The sequence below is a fragment of the Scyliorhinus torazame genome, chromosome 9 (genome assembly GCF_047496885.1).
Source record: "Scyliorhinus torazame isolate Kashiwa2021f chromosome 9, sScyTor2.1, whole genome shotgun sequence".
Taxonomy (NCBI): domain Eukaryota; kingdom Metazoa; phylum Chordata; class Chondrichthyes; order Carcharhiniformes; family Scyliorhinidae; genus Scyliorhinus; species Scyliorhinus torazame.
In genome coordinates, this window is record NC_092715.1 from 142,862,597 (window position 1) to 142,876,920 (window position 14,324).

Here is a 14,324-nt window from a genome sequence, read left to right on the forward strand (position 1 = left end):
TCCGAGAGGTCACTTGCCTTTGACTTTACATCTACATTTCCACTCAGTGACTGGTCACAAACCAATGATGCGACTTAAAATTGGTAGAATTTTGGATGTAACAGAGATACTTGTGTAATTACAATCCATCCACGTCTCCGCAATCATCCATCAAACCTGCCATTCGCATAATTCTCCACCCACACAAAGGAGCGAGGGAGATCTATCAACATTACATTCAAATTTTCAGGTACAGGAGGAAACAAATCATCCTTCAGGTCTTTTGAGTGAATTTTTTTAACAGTTTTTGTAAATTTATTCTCATTGTTCTGTATCACCTTTATTCTTTTAGCATTTTCATAGTACAGTATAAGTTTCATTAAAAATTGCAAACCTAACCTATGGATTGCAAGTTCTTATATATGTTATGCATGATGTGCATAAGAAGAAACCTACAGTTGTAGCTTCTCAGCTTTGACAAATTGGATCCAATGTCAGCTAGAACATAGAACATAGAACATAGAACATTACAGCGCAGTACAGGCCCTTCGGCCCTCGATGTTGCGCCGACCTGTGAAACCACTCTAAAGCCCATCTACACTATTCCCTTATCGTCCATATGTCTATCCAATGACCATTTGAATGCCCTTAGCGTTGGCGAGTCCACTACTGTTGCAGGCAGGGCATTCCACGCCCTTACTACTCTCTGAGGAAAGAATCTACCTCTGACACCTGTCTTATATCTATCTGCCCTCAATTTAAAGCTATGTCCCCTCGTGCTAGACATCACCATCCGAGGATCTTTTTGCTTGTGCCTATCTAGCAAACTCAAAGTCCTTGTTTATTAATAGCTCAGATTTTTGCAGTATTAATGATGGGGGATGGTCAGCACACTCCACTGAAATTGAAACCTCTGGAGTGTGCACAATCACAGAATGATGTGGAAATTCAAACATCGCTTCTGCAGACGGTGTACTATTGAGCCACTTCCCCAGTCTGCAATCATGGAAATCAATGGAATTGACAGAAACATCCACCCAGAGTCGTGCTGTATCTGCCTTGAAAACTTGCACTTTGTTGAATGAGGTGTAACATCTCAGTGACCCAAAAAAGCTAACTTTATGTGTGTGGAATATCAAATTCAGCCATAATAATTATACATTCCACATTTAAAAGAAATACTTTTTAAAAGTTTGTTTATCGCTATTTTAGCTTTTTAATAATTTATTTTTGCTATATGACAAATTAGGAGTGCAAGACTGTAGGTGCTTTTAACTTGCTAAAGTTGTGTGTGTGAATACTTCAATCCAATTGGCTGCCCAAGTGGCTGAGGTCACTGAGACTTCTGTCAGGAATGGGGAAATTGCTGGAACACAAACCACTCGATCTGCGTGAACAGTTCTCCCGAAGGCCCATGGAGAGTTCCCTTCCTTCGCTGCTGACCACAAAATCTCGGCTAACCACTTTTTTTCCTTTTTCATTAACTCTGCCAAATTAAAAAATCTTAAAATGCATCTCTATAAGATTGTCAGTTGAAAAAATGTTGGCATTTATTATAATTTTATTTTGTAACTACAAATGTTTAGTGACTGATAGAGTACATCAGATTAGCATCTATCAGCAAGGAATAGTGTCAATTATGTTTGTGTTGAGCTACACTGCTCCAAGATGGACTTTAAAAATAATTTGCTATTACCTTATTGTTACCTTATGATATTACCTCATTGTAGCTTTCGGTGATGTATCACAATGCTTTGTTATTTGGGATGCAATGATAACAGCCGTATGGTACATAGAAATACCCCATTAAAGAATATTATTGGTGGGATTCTCCGGCCGTGACCGTCTGGCGACTGGACATTCCCGCCCAAGGTCAATGGATCTTTACATGGTCAGCATCCCACCGTGGCGATTATGTGGAGGGCGAGGTGGAAAAATCCAGCCCAATGATATATGACCAGTTATTGGGCATAATTTAGCGGAAACGTTTCAGAGTGTCATTTTGGATGGATTTGGCGGGTGCATTGGCGAGATCGCAACCCGTATTTAAAGGCGAAGTGTCAGAGCTATCACCCGCACCTTCCACCAACACAGAGAGACACCTTGGCGGGCGAGACAAGTGGACCGGCTTCTGGGGAACAATCTGGTGAGCACCACAGCTGGGTTCCACTCAGATATTCAGCCTCTGTACCAGGTTCTCCCAGAGGTGATGCAGAATTTAAGACACAGCCGTGAGATTCAGGAAGGGATGATAGTGACATTCCAACAACTGCAAACCGATTGGAGGAGTCCCAAAGGCTTCGGTCGCAGGAAATGTTGCTGACCATGCGTGGCACCGAGGTCAACACTGCTAGGATGGCAACTGAAGTGGAAAGTCTGCAGCACGCCATCCGTGTCTTGAGCGTTGATGTCCAAGGCATGGCTCAGTCTGTGCCGACCATGGCTGAGGGCCTCAATATCATGTCTCAGTTGCTGGTGGACGTGTCTGAGATGCAGGTAGACATTGCCAAGGCACACCAGAGCATGGCCCAGTCACTGAAGGATGTGTACCAGATGCAGATGGACATTGCCAAGGCACTGCAGAGCATGGCCCAGTTACTGAGGGACATGTCCCAGATGCAGATGGACATTGCCAAGGCACTGCAGAGCATGGCCCAGTCACTGAAGGATGTGTACCAGATGCAGATGGACATTGCCAAGGCACTCTAGAGCGAAGTAGCACCGTCACGGAGGAGCATCACTGAAGGTGTTGACAACCTAGTGGAAACATTGGGGAGCTGTCAGGGCTGGCAAAGCCAGATGAATGAGAGGCCGCCGGGGCTTGCTCCAGCTGCCGTTCCATCCCATGGAGACCCCCAGAGCCCTAGGGCACCATCAGGGAGAAGGAAGCGCTAGAGGCCAACATGGGGCTTCCACCAAGGAGATGCCGATGGTCTCTCAATATTCCAAAATCCCCTCACCTAACACTGGCGCATCATAAGGGCAGTGGGAAGAACAGGGTAGCATGGCGGTGCCAGTAACACCGTAAGTCGACTGGGGGCCCCCTGCTCCAGGCTCCCCAGAGGTCATCCGCCAAAGACATTAAAGACCACAGGGTGTGGAAAACAGCAGGCTGCCTCCAGCTGTGATGTGCATCCTGAGGACACACCTAGATGTAGCAATAGATCACGAACGATCAAGAAGATTGAGGAGTACTAAGTGGGCAGTGTGGGGCGGTGGGGTCAGTATCTGTAGCTCGGGGGATTAGAAATGCCAATAAGTTCACTATTAAAACATTTTACACCAGATAAACGTGAAGCCTCTGTCACGTTAAGCTTCACTGTGGGCCTGTCTGTGCCCCCACGCCTTGTTGCCCACTATTCCCCTCACCCCTGCACCCCGCACCTGAGCACAGTTCTCCAAGATTAAATGCATCCTGAATGAGGTGTGCATCGGGGGCATCCTGTAAGCAGAAAGACAGGAGTCAGACTTTGGCATAAACTGAGGGGGACCATAACTTTTCTCACAGTGAGTTATGATCACTCTCCTGCCTTGTATATTGACGCGCTGACAGTGCCGACACAGGTCCATCACCCTGGGGTGTTGTCGCACAGACCCTTGGAGGATGGAACAGTGTGGTTGAGGGGGGGGGGGGCTTGTGTGTTAAGGAAGGGGGCATTGGTGGGGGGGGGGGGATTTGGAGAGAGGGGAGGAGAGGAGGGAAGGAAGGAAATTGGGGGAGGGGATTGGGGAGCAGGAGGGAAATAAGGGAGGGCGGATTGGGGAGGAAGGAGAAAAATGGGGCAAGGGGGGATAAGTGGATAAGTGGAGAGGAGCGGAAGGTTGGTCTGATGGACATAGCCTCGGCCTATTTGTATCTGGTGTGGTTGAGGGCTTCCCTGGTCCTTCAAGCATGTCAGACCCTTGCAATCCCCTGTCCTCCATCCTCCGGCACCTCTTGCAGCTTCTGCCTGGGCTCGCCCTCCAGCCCCTCCTGGTCCGGATCCTCCTACCCCTTAGATGAGACCGCATGTCCTCCTCCTCCTCCTCCTCTTCCAGCATGTCGCCCACCATTGTTCCAGGTTCTGGAGGGCACAACAGACCACTACAATGCAGGAGACCATCTTGGAGGTGTACTGCAGTGCACCATCAGAGAAGTACAGGCATCAGAACCTCATTTTCAGCAGCCTGCTGCACCACACAAATGGCAGCACAGGTGGCAACTTCGGCCTCATTGTATAGGGTCTCGGCTCGATCTCAGGCCTCCGCACCAGCGTCATCAATCAGGACCTCAGTGAGTACCCCTTGTCCCCAACATCATAAGGTGGTCTTCAAAGACAGCGGGAATCTCTGAGAGATATAGCTCTCACGAACATCCCTGGGATCAGGCACACACGTGGGCGCGCACAATCTGAACATTAGGGAGTGGACCACTTTTTCTTAATGAAGGGCACTCCCTGATGCCCCGATGTGCACAAGGTGACATGCGTGCTATCTATTGCCCCCTCTACCCAGGACCTCCCAGCAATGGTGGAGAATTCTGCAGCCCGGGCATCTTGGTGGGCTTGGACCAGGTGAAGGTGATGTAGTTGGATGTCTGAGCATACAGGGTATCTGTGACCTCCCGGAAATACCTGTGGGCTGTAGCTTGTGAAATGCCCTGCTCAAGCCCCGGAATGAGCCGGTTGCATAGCGATTCCGGGCTGCGGTGACCTTCATGGCCATCGGGAGCGGGTGTCCTCCTCCATGAGTGCCGCACTGTCTCTTTGTTGAGACAGAGTCTCCTGTGGTACAAGGAGTCCGTCATCTTCTTGAAAGATCAACCACACCTTTACACCTTGGGCCATCGCAGGCCTCCTTGGCCTGATGGGTGGCTGGATCTTCAGGGTGTGCGGCAGCCCTCTGCACATGGTGTACCACCACCTCCAGCCAGCATCGTTGCTTCTCTGGCATCTGTCCATCTCGGCAGTCACCAGCAACACTAGAGTAGCCTATGTGAGATCCACACCAGTAAATATTTTTTAATCTGAAAGGAATTGGGGAAGGAGACAGACCGATAATCAGTTAGGGCTTCGATTCTGGGACCCTCAAGCTTAACCTCCCCCACCCTTACCATGACTCTCCCGTCTTCTCTCGGAGTGCCGTCCAGCAAATCAGTTGTACTGGCAAACCTTGCTCTGCAAACACATCCCCAGCCACAATATGGGCCTCTGGACCCCAGACCTCTGACGGGAATATTAGGGAGGCTGTGCTTCCCTCATCCACACACTTACCCTTTGGTCACAAGAAGATCCACAGTGGGGAAGCCCAGCTCTTTAGTGTTTGATTGTTGCCTGTATGGTGCTGATGCTTCTAGAGTTCAGGCAGTGTTCCGGCTTCAAGTTTCCTTGAGACGCTATGCACTAATTCCCCTCTGAGGCATGGCACATGTACCCTGGAGTAGGCACTTGAGAGTTGAGGAGTGTGAATTGCTCTCAGAACTAACAAGGCTACTTCATCATTTGCAAAGCCTTCAGCTGTGCAGCTAGAGGCTGCTCACAGTCAAAGGGAATGAAATTGAATTTCAGCATTGAAGGCACAGCAAGGCTCTGTCTGCGAATTGTTTGGTGGGAGAGACAGGCTGCCGCTGTGGTTGCTCCTGTCTTGAGACTCCACAATATTTAAAGATGGCTTAAAGACTTCTCAGACGCAAAGCCCCTCGCCACATTCCAGGTCAGGCAACCCCTGACCTGGAATGCATCAGCCACCCCCCCCCCCAAACCCCCTAGCACTGGGGGGAAAGGAAATGGCTACTCACCTCTTCACTTCCCCTCACTTGGCATTGCACCAGCTTCACATTTTTTAAAAGGTGTACGAAACCAGGGATTTTCAAAGTGCTGGTCACGATCTGTGGGTGGATCACAGGCGGGTGTCGGGAGGGTAGCGGAGTGATTGGTCGCAATATTTGCACAGCGTTCCCGATCGCAGGAGAAGCACTCAACGGCCACGACCCGATTTTAAATTGAGAATGCCAGCCACGACCAGCTTTTAAATGGAACAAAGCAGCCTTCCCACCAGAAGCGGCGGCAGAGAGCAGGTCTTATGCCTGGCATGTACACTGACTGGCATGATATGCACTCATGCACATAATGAGATACAGAAAGGCAGCAACAGACACCCAGTACAGCCAATCAACACACAGGACAGAACACAACCAATCACCAGGCAGAACACTAGAAGGTGGTCTCCCACTACAAAACACACGAGGCATCAACACTCTGCCTCTTTCCACTGGTCACAACTGTAGTGACAGTCAGGGTGTATATATCAGTTAGCACCTTCTACATGTGACTCAGAGCTAGTCTGGTCTAGTTAGTTATAGTAAGCACACTTAGATTAGTAGAGTGTCAAACCCACAGCGAACTGTGTGCACTGCTCCAGAAGTTCAATAAAGCGTATTGAACTAAAGTCTAAGTTTGGTGTCTACTTCACAGTACAACTGCATCCAGTTGCAATCCGTGTTACCCCAGGGTGAATAACACGACATGGTACCAGTAGTCTACTTTATCTAAGTCGTTTACCTCGAGTGATTCAGTGACGACCAGCGAGTGCCTTCCAGCGGCATGGAGAAGATCCAGGTCCCTCCACAGCTACGGATCTACGGCAATCTCGGTGCCAACTGGCAGGTCTTCAAGTACAGGTTCCTTCTTTACATTGAGGCCTTGGGCCTCGAGGATGCATCCGATGCCAGAAAAATCGCACTGCTTCTATCAACTGCGGGGGACTAAGCCATCCAAATTTTCCACTCGACGGCGAGGATAAGACCAAATTCAAGACCGTTTTAGCTAAATTCGACAGTCACTGTGAAGTCGAAACGAATGAGAGCTTTGAGCGCCATGTCTTCCAGCAACGCCTTCAGGGTAAGGATGAATCTTTCCAATCCTTTATAACTCATCTCCGTATATTAGCGCAGTCCTGCAACTATGGTGACACCACTGATTCCATCATCAGGGATCAGATCGTGTTTGGAGTCCACTCCGACTCTTTGCGGGAGCAGCTCCTCAAAATTAAAAACATGACCCTGCCAGGCGCAATCGAGACGTGTAAAGTGCATGAACAGGTGAGAAATCGGTACTCCCGTTTCCAATCGGCAGAACAGGAACAACTTGCCTCCCACGAGGCAGAGAGTGTACAGGCCATCACATGGATGCGGCGTCTCAGTATCGATGAAGGCGGCCATTTCGCGCGCTTTTCCCGGGGTCCCACGCATGCGCACCACAAACGGGAGAACGAAGCGGCCGAAGACCAAACTGCGCGAGTGCGAACGTCGGCTGACCGCACTGCGCAAGTGCGACGACGCCCGGAGCGTAACGACATCAACGTCATGGCGTGCCCGAACTGCGGTAATGCCCACTTAAAGCGGCAATGCCCTGCAAAAGGCAGGCAATGTTTAAATTGTGGGAAGCCTGGAAATTATGCAGGCTTGTGCAGGTCTACACCACTGGTCAAGGACCAGCGATCCCATTTCCAACTCAAACGCATTCGATGTGTACAGCAATGTCTACTGGATTCCGATCCTGGGAGCACTACGGATCCAGAGGACGACTGCCTGGAGTCCTCATATCGTGTGGGCATCATCACTACATGTGAATATGCCTCCTCAAATTCAGCAAGACGCCTATCTATCCTCAATGTGGATTCTGCGGACGAATGGCGTGCTGTCATACACGTTAACCAATGCAGCATCCGGTTCAAGCTGGACACTGGTGCTTCAGCCAATCTCATCTCTCAAGCTGATTTTGACCGCTTAAAAAGCAACCCAAAATTCTTCCGCCAGCCTGCCAGCTCCTTGATTATAATGGCAATGCCATAACTGCATTTGGATCTTGTCATCTGGGGCTGGTTTAGCTCACTGGGCTAAATCGCTGGCTTTTAAAGCAGACCAAGGCAGGCCAGCAGCACGGTTCAATTCCCGTACCAGCCTCCCCGAACAGGCGCCGGAATGTGGTGACTAGGGGCTTTTCACAGGAACTTCATTGAAGCCTACTCGTGACAATAAGCGATTTTCATTTTTTTTTCATTCATTCATCTGTTTGTCTCCAACAAGACCATCAATGCCACACTGCGATTCGAAATCGTCAAGCCTGACAAGGCATCCCAGCTTGGTGCCCATGCATGCAAGCTACTCAACCTCGTACAGCAAGTCCATGCCATGTCCTCTTCCAATGTGGATCTTCAGGCTGACATTGATGAGATCCTGGCGCAATACCCGGATGTGTTCAGTGGGATGGGTACGCTGCCATACTGCTACAAGATCTTACTCAGGCCTGATGCCACGCTTGTAATCCATGAAACACGCTGGGTGCCGGCTCCTCTGAAGGAACATTTAAAGGCACAGCTGCAGGAGCTCCAAGACCAGGGCATAATCTGTAAAGTGACGGAACCGACTGACTGGGTCAGCTCGATGGTCGCTGTGAAGAAGCCCTCAGGAAAGTTGCGGATATGCATAGATCCCAAAGATATTAACCGGAACATAATGCGGGAACAGTCGATTTCGGCGGGAGTGGAGCTGGCTGGTTAGTCAATTTCAGCAGGAGCTGAGAATTAAAAAAAAAAAATTAGTGTTTTAGTCGGGAACAGGAAGTCGACCCGCGGACGTCTGGGAAGACCCTCACCAATAAATTCTGGGGGAGAGGAAACCCATTGGTCTGAGGTAAGTACCATATTTTATTATATTATTATTATTTTTTATAAAAAATTTAATTTAGTTGTTAGCCAGATCTTGGTAGAAAGTTAGAGGAATGGCAGGGAAGGGAATGCAATGTTCCTCCTGCAGGATGTTTGAGGTGAGGGATGCAGTTAGTGTCCCTGCTGATTTTACCTGCAGGAAGTGCTGCCATCTCCAGCTCCTCCAAGACCGAGTTAGGGAACTGGAGCTGGAGTTGGAAGAACTTCGGATCATTCGGGAGGCAGAAGGGGTCATAGATAGCAGCTTCAGGGAATTAGTTACACCAAAGATTGGAGATAGGTGGGTAACTGTAAGAGGGACTGGGAAAAAGCAGTCAGTGCAGGGATCCCCTGCGGTCGAACCCCTGAGAAACAAGTATACTGCTTTGGAAACTTGTGGGGGGGATGACTTACCAGGGGTAAGCCATGGGGTATGGGCCTCTGGCACGGAGTCTGTCCCTGTTGCTCAGAAGGGAAGGGGGGAGAGGAGCAGAGCATTAGTAATTGGGGACTCTATAGTCAGGGGCACAGATAGGAGATTTTGTGGGAGCGTGAGAGACTCACGTTTGGTATGTTGCCTCCCAGGTGCAAGGGTACGTGATGTCTCGGATCGTGTTTTCCGGGTCCTTAGGGGGAGGGGGAGCAGCCCCAAGTCGTGGTCCACATTGGCACTAACGACATAGGTAGGAAAGGGGACAAGGATGTCAGGCAGGCTTTCAGGGAGCTAGGATGGAAGCTCAGAACTAGAACAAACAGAGTTGTTATCTCTGGGTTGTTGCCCGTGCCACGTGATAGTGAGATGAGGAATAGGGAGAGAGAGCATTTAAACACGTGGCTACAGGGATGGTGCAGGCGGGAGGGATTCAGATTTCTGGATAACTGGGGCTCTTTCTGGGGAAGGTGGGACCTCTACAGACAGGATGGTCTACATCTGAACCTGAGGGGCACAAATATCCTGGGGGGGAGATTTGTTAGTGCTCTTTGGGGGGGGTTTAAACTAATGCAGCAGGGGCATGGGAACCTGGATTGTAGTTTTAGGGTAAGGGAGAATGAGAGTATAGAGGTCAGGAGCACAGATTTGACGTCGCAGGAGGGGGCCAGTGTTCAGGTAGGTGGTTTGAAGTGTGTCTACTTCAATGCCAGGAGTATACGAAACAAGGTAGGGGAACTGGCAGCATGGGTTGGTACCTGGGACTTCGATGTTGTGGCCATTTCGGAGACATGGATAGAGCAGGGACAGGAATGGATGTTGCAGGTTCCGGGGTTTAGGTGTTTTAGTAAGCTCAGAGAAGGAGGCAAAAGAGGGGGAGGTGTGGCGCTGCTAGTCAAGAGCAGTATTACGGTGGCGGAGAGGATGCTAGATGGGGACTCTTCTTCCGAGGTAGTATGGGCTGAAGTTAGAAACAGGAAAGGAGAGGTCACCCTGTTGGGAGTTTTTTATAGGCCTCCTAATAGTTCTAGGGATGTAGAGGAAAGGATGACGAAGATGATTCTGGATAAGAGCGAAAGTAACAAGGTAGTTATTATGGGAGACTTTAACTTTCCAAATATTGACTGGAAAAGATATAGTTCGAGTACAATAGATGGGTCGTTTTTTGTACAGTGTGTGCAGGAGGGTTTCCTGAAACAATATGTTGACAGGCCAACAAGAGGCGAGGCCACGTTGGATTTGGTTTTGGGTAATGAACCAGGCCAGGTGTTGGATTTGGAGGTAGGAGAGCACTTTGGGGACAGTGACCACAATTCGGTGACGTTTACGTTAATGATGGAAAGGGATAAGTATACACCGCAGGGCAAGAGTTATAGCTGGGGGAAGGGCAATTATGATGCCATTAGACGTGACTTGGGGGGGATAAGGTGGAGAAGTAGGCTGCAAGTGTTGGGCACACTGGACAAGTGGGGCTTGTTCAAGGATCAGCTACTGCGTGTTCTTGATAAGTATGTACCGGTCAGGCAGGGAGGAAGGAGTCGAGCGAGGGAACCGTGGTTTACCAAGGAAGTGGAATCTCTTGTTAAGAGGAAGAAGGAGGCCTATGTGAAGATGAGGTGTGAAGTTTCGGTTGGGGCGATGGAGAGTTACAAGGTAGCGAGGAAGGATCTAAAGAGAGAGCTAAGACGAGCAAGGAGGGGACATGAGAAGTATTTGGCAGGAAGGATCAAGGAAAACCCAAAAGCTTTCGATAGGTATGTCAGGAATAAGCGAATGACTAGGGAAAGAGTAGGACCAGTCAAGGACAGGGATGGGAAATTGTGTGTGGAGTCTGAAGAGATAGGCGAGATACTAAATGAATATTTTTCGTCAGTATTCACTCAGGAAAAAGATAATGTTGTGGAGGAGAATGCTGAGCCCCAGGCCAATAGAATAGATGGCATTGAGGTACGTAGGGAAGAGGTGTTGGCAATTCTGGACAGGCTGAAAATAGATAAGTCCCCGGGACCTGATGGGATTTATCCTAGGATTCTCTGGGAGGCCAGGGAAGAGATTGCTGGACCTTTGGCTTTGATTTTTATGTCATCATTGGCTACAGGAATAGTGCCAGAGGACTGGAGGACAGCAAATGTGGTCCCTTTGTTCAAAAAGGGGAGCAAAGACAACCCCGGCAACTATAGACCGGTGAGCCTCACGTCTGTAGTGGGTAAAGTCTTGGAGGGGATTATAAGAGACAAGATTTATAATCATCTAGATAGGAATAATATGATCAGGGATAGTCAGCATGGCTTTGTGAAGGGTAGGTCATGCCTCACAAACCTTATTGAGTTCTTTGAGAAGGTGACTGAACAGGTAGATGAGGGTAGAGCAGTTTATGTGGTGTATATGGATTTCAGCAAAGCGTTTGATAAGATTCCCCACGGTAGGCTATTGCAGAAAATACGGAGGCTGGGGATTGAGGGTGATTTAGAGATGTGGATCAGAAATTGGCTAGCTGAAAGAAGACAGAGGGTGGTGGTTGATGGGAAATGTTCAGAATGGAGTACAGTCACAAGTGGAGTACCACAAGGATCTGTTCTGGGGCCGTTGCTGTTTGTCATTTTTATCAATGACCTAGAGGAAGGCGCAGAAGGGTGGGTGAGTAAATTTGCAGACGATACTAAAGTCGGTGGTGTTGTCGATAGTGTGGAAGGATGTAGCAGGTTACAGAGGGATATAGATAAGCTGCAGAGCTGGGCTGAGAGGTGGCAAATGGAGTTTAATGTAGAGAAGTGTGAGGTGATTCACTTTGGAAGGAATAACAGGAATGCGGAATATTTGGCTAATGGTAAAGTTCTTGAAAGTGTGGATGAGCAGAGGGATCTAGGTGTCCATGTACATAGATCCCTGAAAGTTGCCACCCAGGTTGATAGGGTTGTGAAGAAGGCCTATGGAGTGTTGGCCTTTATTGGTAGAGGGATTGAGTTCCGGAGTCGGGAGGTCATGTTGCAGCTGTACAGAACTCTGGTACGGCCGCATTTGGAGTATTGCGTACAGTTCTGGTCACCGCGTTACAGGAAGGATGTGGAGGCTTTGGAGCGGGTGCAGAGGAGATTTACCAGGATGTTGCCTGGTATGGAGGGAAAATCTTATGAGGAAAGGCTGATGGACTTGAGGTTGTTTTCGTTGGAGAGAAGAAGGTTAAGAGGAGACTTAATAGAGGCATACAAAATGATCAGGGGGTTGGATAGGGTGGACAGTGAGAGCCTTCTCCCGCGGATGGAAATGGCTGGCACGAGGGGACATAACTTTAAACTGAGGGGTAATAGATATAGGACAGAGGTCAGAGGTAGGTTCTTTATGCAAAGAGTAGTGAGGCCGTGGAATGCCCTACCTGCTACAGTAGTGAACTCGCCAACATTGAGGGCATTTAAAAGTTTATTGGATAAACATATGGATGATAATGGCATAGTGTAGGTTAGATGGCTTTTGTTTCGGTGCAACATCGTGGGCCGAAGGGCCTGTACTGCGCTGTATTGTTCTATGTTCTATGTTCTAACACTACCCGATCCCGAAGCGGGAGGAACTGACCAGTGAGATGGCACATGCCAAATTCTTCACGAAGCTAGATGCATCGCGTGGTTTCTGGCAGATACAGCTGGACGCGTCCAGCAGGAAGCTTTGCACATTCAATACGCCTTTCGGAAGGTACTGTTATAACCGGATGCCATTCGGCATTGTTTCAGCCTCTGAAATCTTCCACAGGATCATGGACCAGATGATGGAGGGCATTGAGTGTGTGCGTGTCTACATAGATGATGTAATCATATGGTCCACGACCCCCGAGGAACACATATCTTGTCTCAAACAAGTCTTTCGACGTGTCCATGCAAACGGCCTCAAGTTGAATAAGGCCAAGTGCTCCTTTGGCATGTTAACCATCAAATCCTTGGGCGACCAGATATCCCAGCAGGGTGTGCAACCAGATTCGGACAAAGTCAAGGCCATTAACGCCATGTAGACCCCGGAAGATAAAAAGGCGGTACTCCGTTTCCTCGGTATGGTAAACTTCTTGGGAAAGTTCATTCCCAACCTGGCATCACACACCACGGCTCTCAGGCATCTGGTGAAGAAGTCCACTGCCTTCCAGTGGCTACCCACACATCAAGCAGAGTGGCTCGAGCTAAAGGCAAAGCTCACCACTGCTCCAGTACTAGCATTTTTTGACCCGGACAGGGAGACAAAATTCTCCACGGACACAAGCCAGGACGGCATTGGTGCGGTGCTCCTCCAGAAGGATGACTCCTCGTCCTGGGCTCCAGTGGCTTATGCGTCAAGGGCCATGACTCCTACTGAACAGAGTTATGCCCAGATAGAAAAGGAGTGCCTGGGCCTCCTAACCGGCATTGTAAAGTTCCATGACTACGACTACGGTCTACCAACCTTCAAAGTGTATTCTGACGACAGACCCTTGGTCCATTTCATTCATAAGGACTTGAATGACATGACGCCCAGGCTTCAGCGCATTCTCCTTCGACTCCGCACACCAGGCAAGGAGCTAATAATTGTGGGTGCCCTGTCACGCTCCATCACCTCGCCCTGTGAACAGGTTGACTTCATCCGCCGCATTGAGGCGCAGGTGCAACTGTGTGCCAGCAACCACCTGGCCTCAGATGAAAGAGTGATCAACATACGAGAAGAGACTGCCAAGGACCCTCTTCTGCAGCATGTAATGCACCACCTTCCAAATGGCTGGCAAAAAGGGCAATGCCCTCAGTTCTTTAATGTCAAGGACGACCTGATAGTGGCCGAGGGGATCCTCCTCAAGCTATATCGTATCGTTATTCCTCGCAGCCTGCAGAGCTTAGTGCTCAAACAAATCGACGAGGGACACCTCGGTGTCGAAAAGTGTAGGCGCAGGGCCCGGCAGGCTGTCTATTGGCCTGGAATCAGCCAGGACATATCCAACATGGTCCTCAATTGTGCGACCTGCCAGCGTTTCCAGCCTGCTCAGGCGAAAGAAACACTCCAGCAACACGGGTTTGTGACCTCTCCGTGGTCCAAGGTGGGAATCCACCTTTTTCACACCAATTGGCGTGACTATGTGCTCATCATAGATTACTTTTCAAGTTACCCGGAAGTTGTGAAGCTGTCAGACCTCACATCAAGGACAGTCATCAAGGCTTGCAAGGAGACATTTGCCAGGCATGGTATTCCACTCACTGTCATGAGTGACAATGGTCCCTGCTTC

General features: G+C 49.3%; 1 protein-coding gene across 1 annotated transcript in view; it reads right to left on the reverse strand.

Moving 5' to 3' along the window:
- LOC140430126 (uncharacterized) overlaps positions 1-14,324 on the reverse strand; it is a 117,994-nt gene that overhangs the window by 16,855 nt on the left and 86,815 nt on the right. Inside the window, exon 20 of the mRNA XM_072517638.1 lies at positions 3,364-3,421. Coding sequence (XP_072373739.1) covers positions 3,364-3,421 — 58 coding nt within the window. The remainder of the gene's footprint in view (positions 1-3,363; positions 3,422-14,324) is intronic.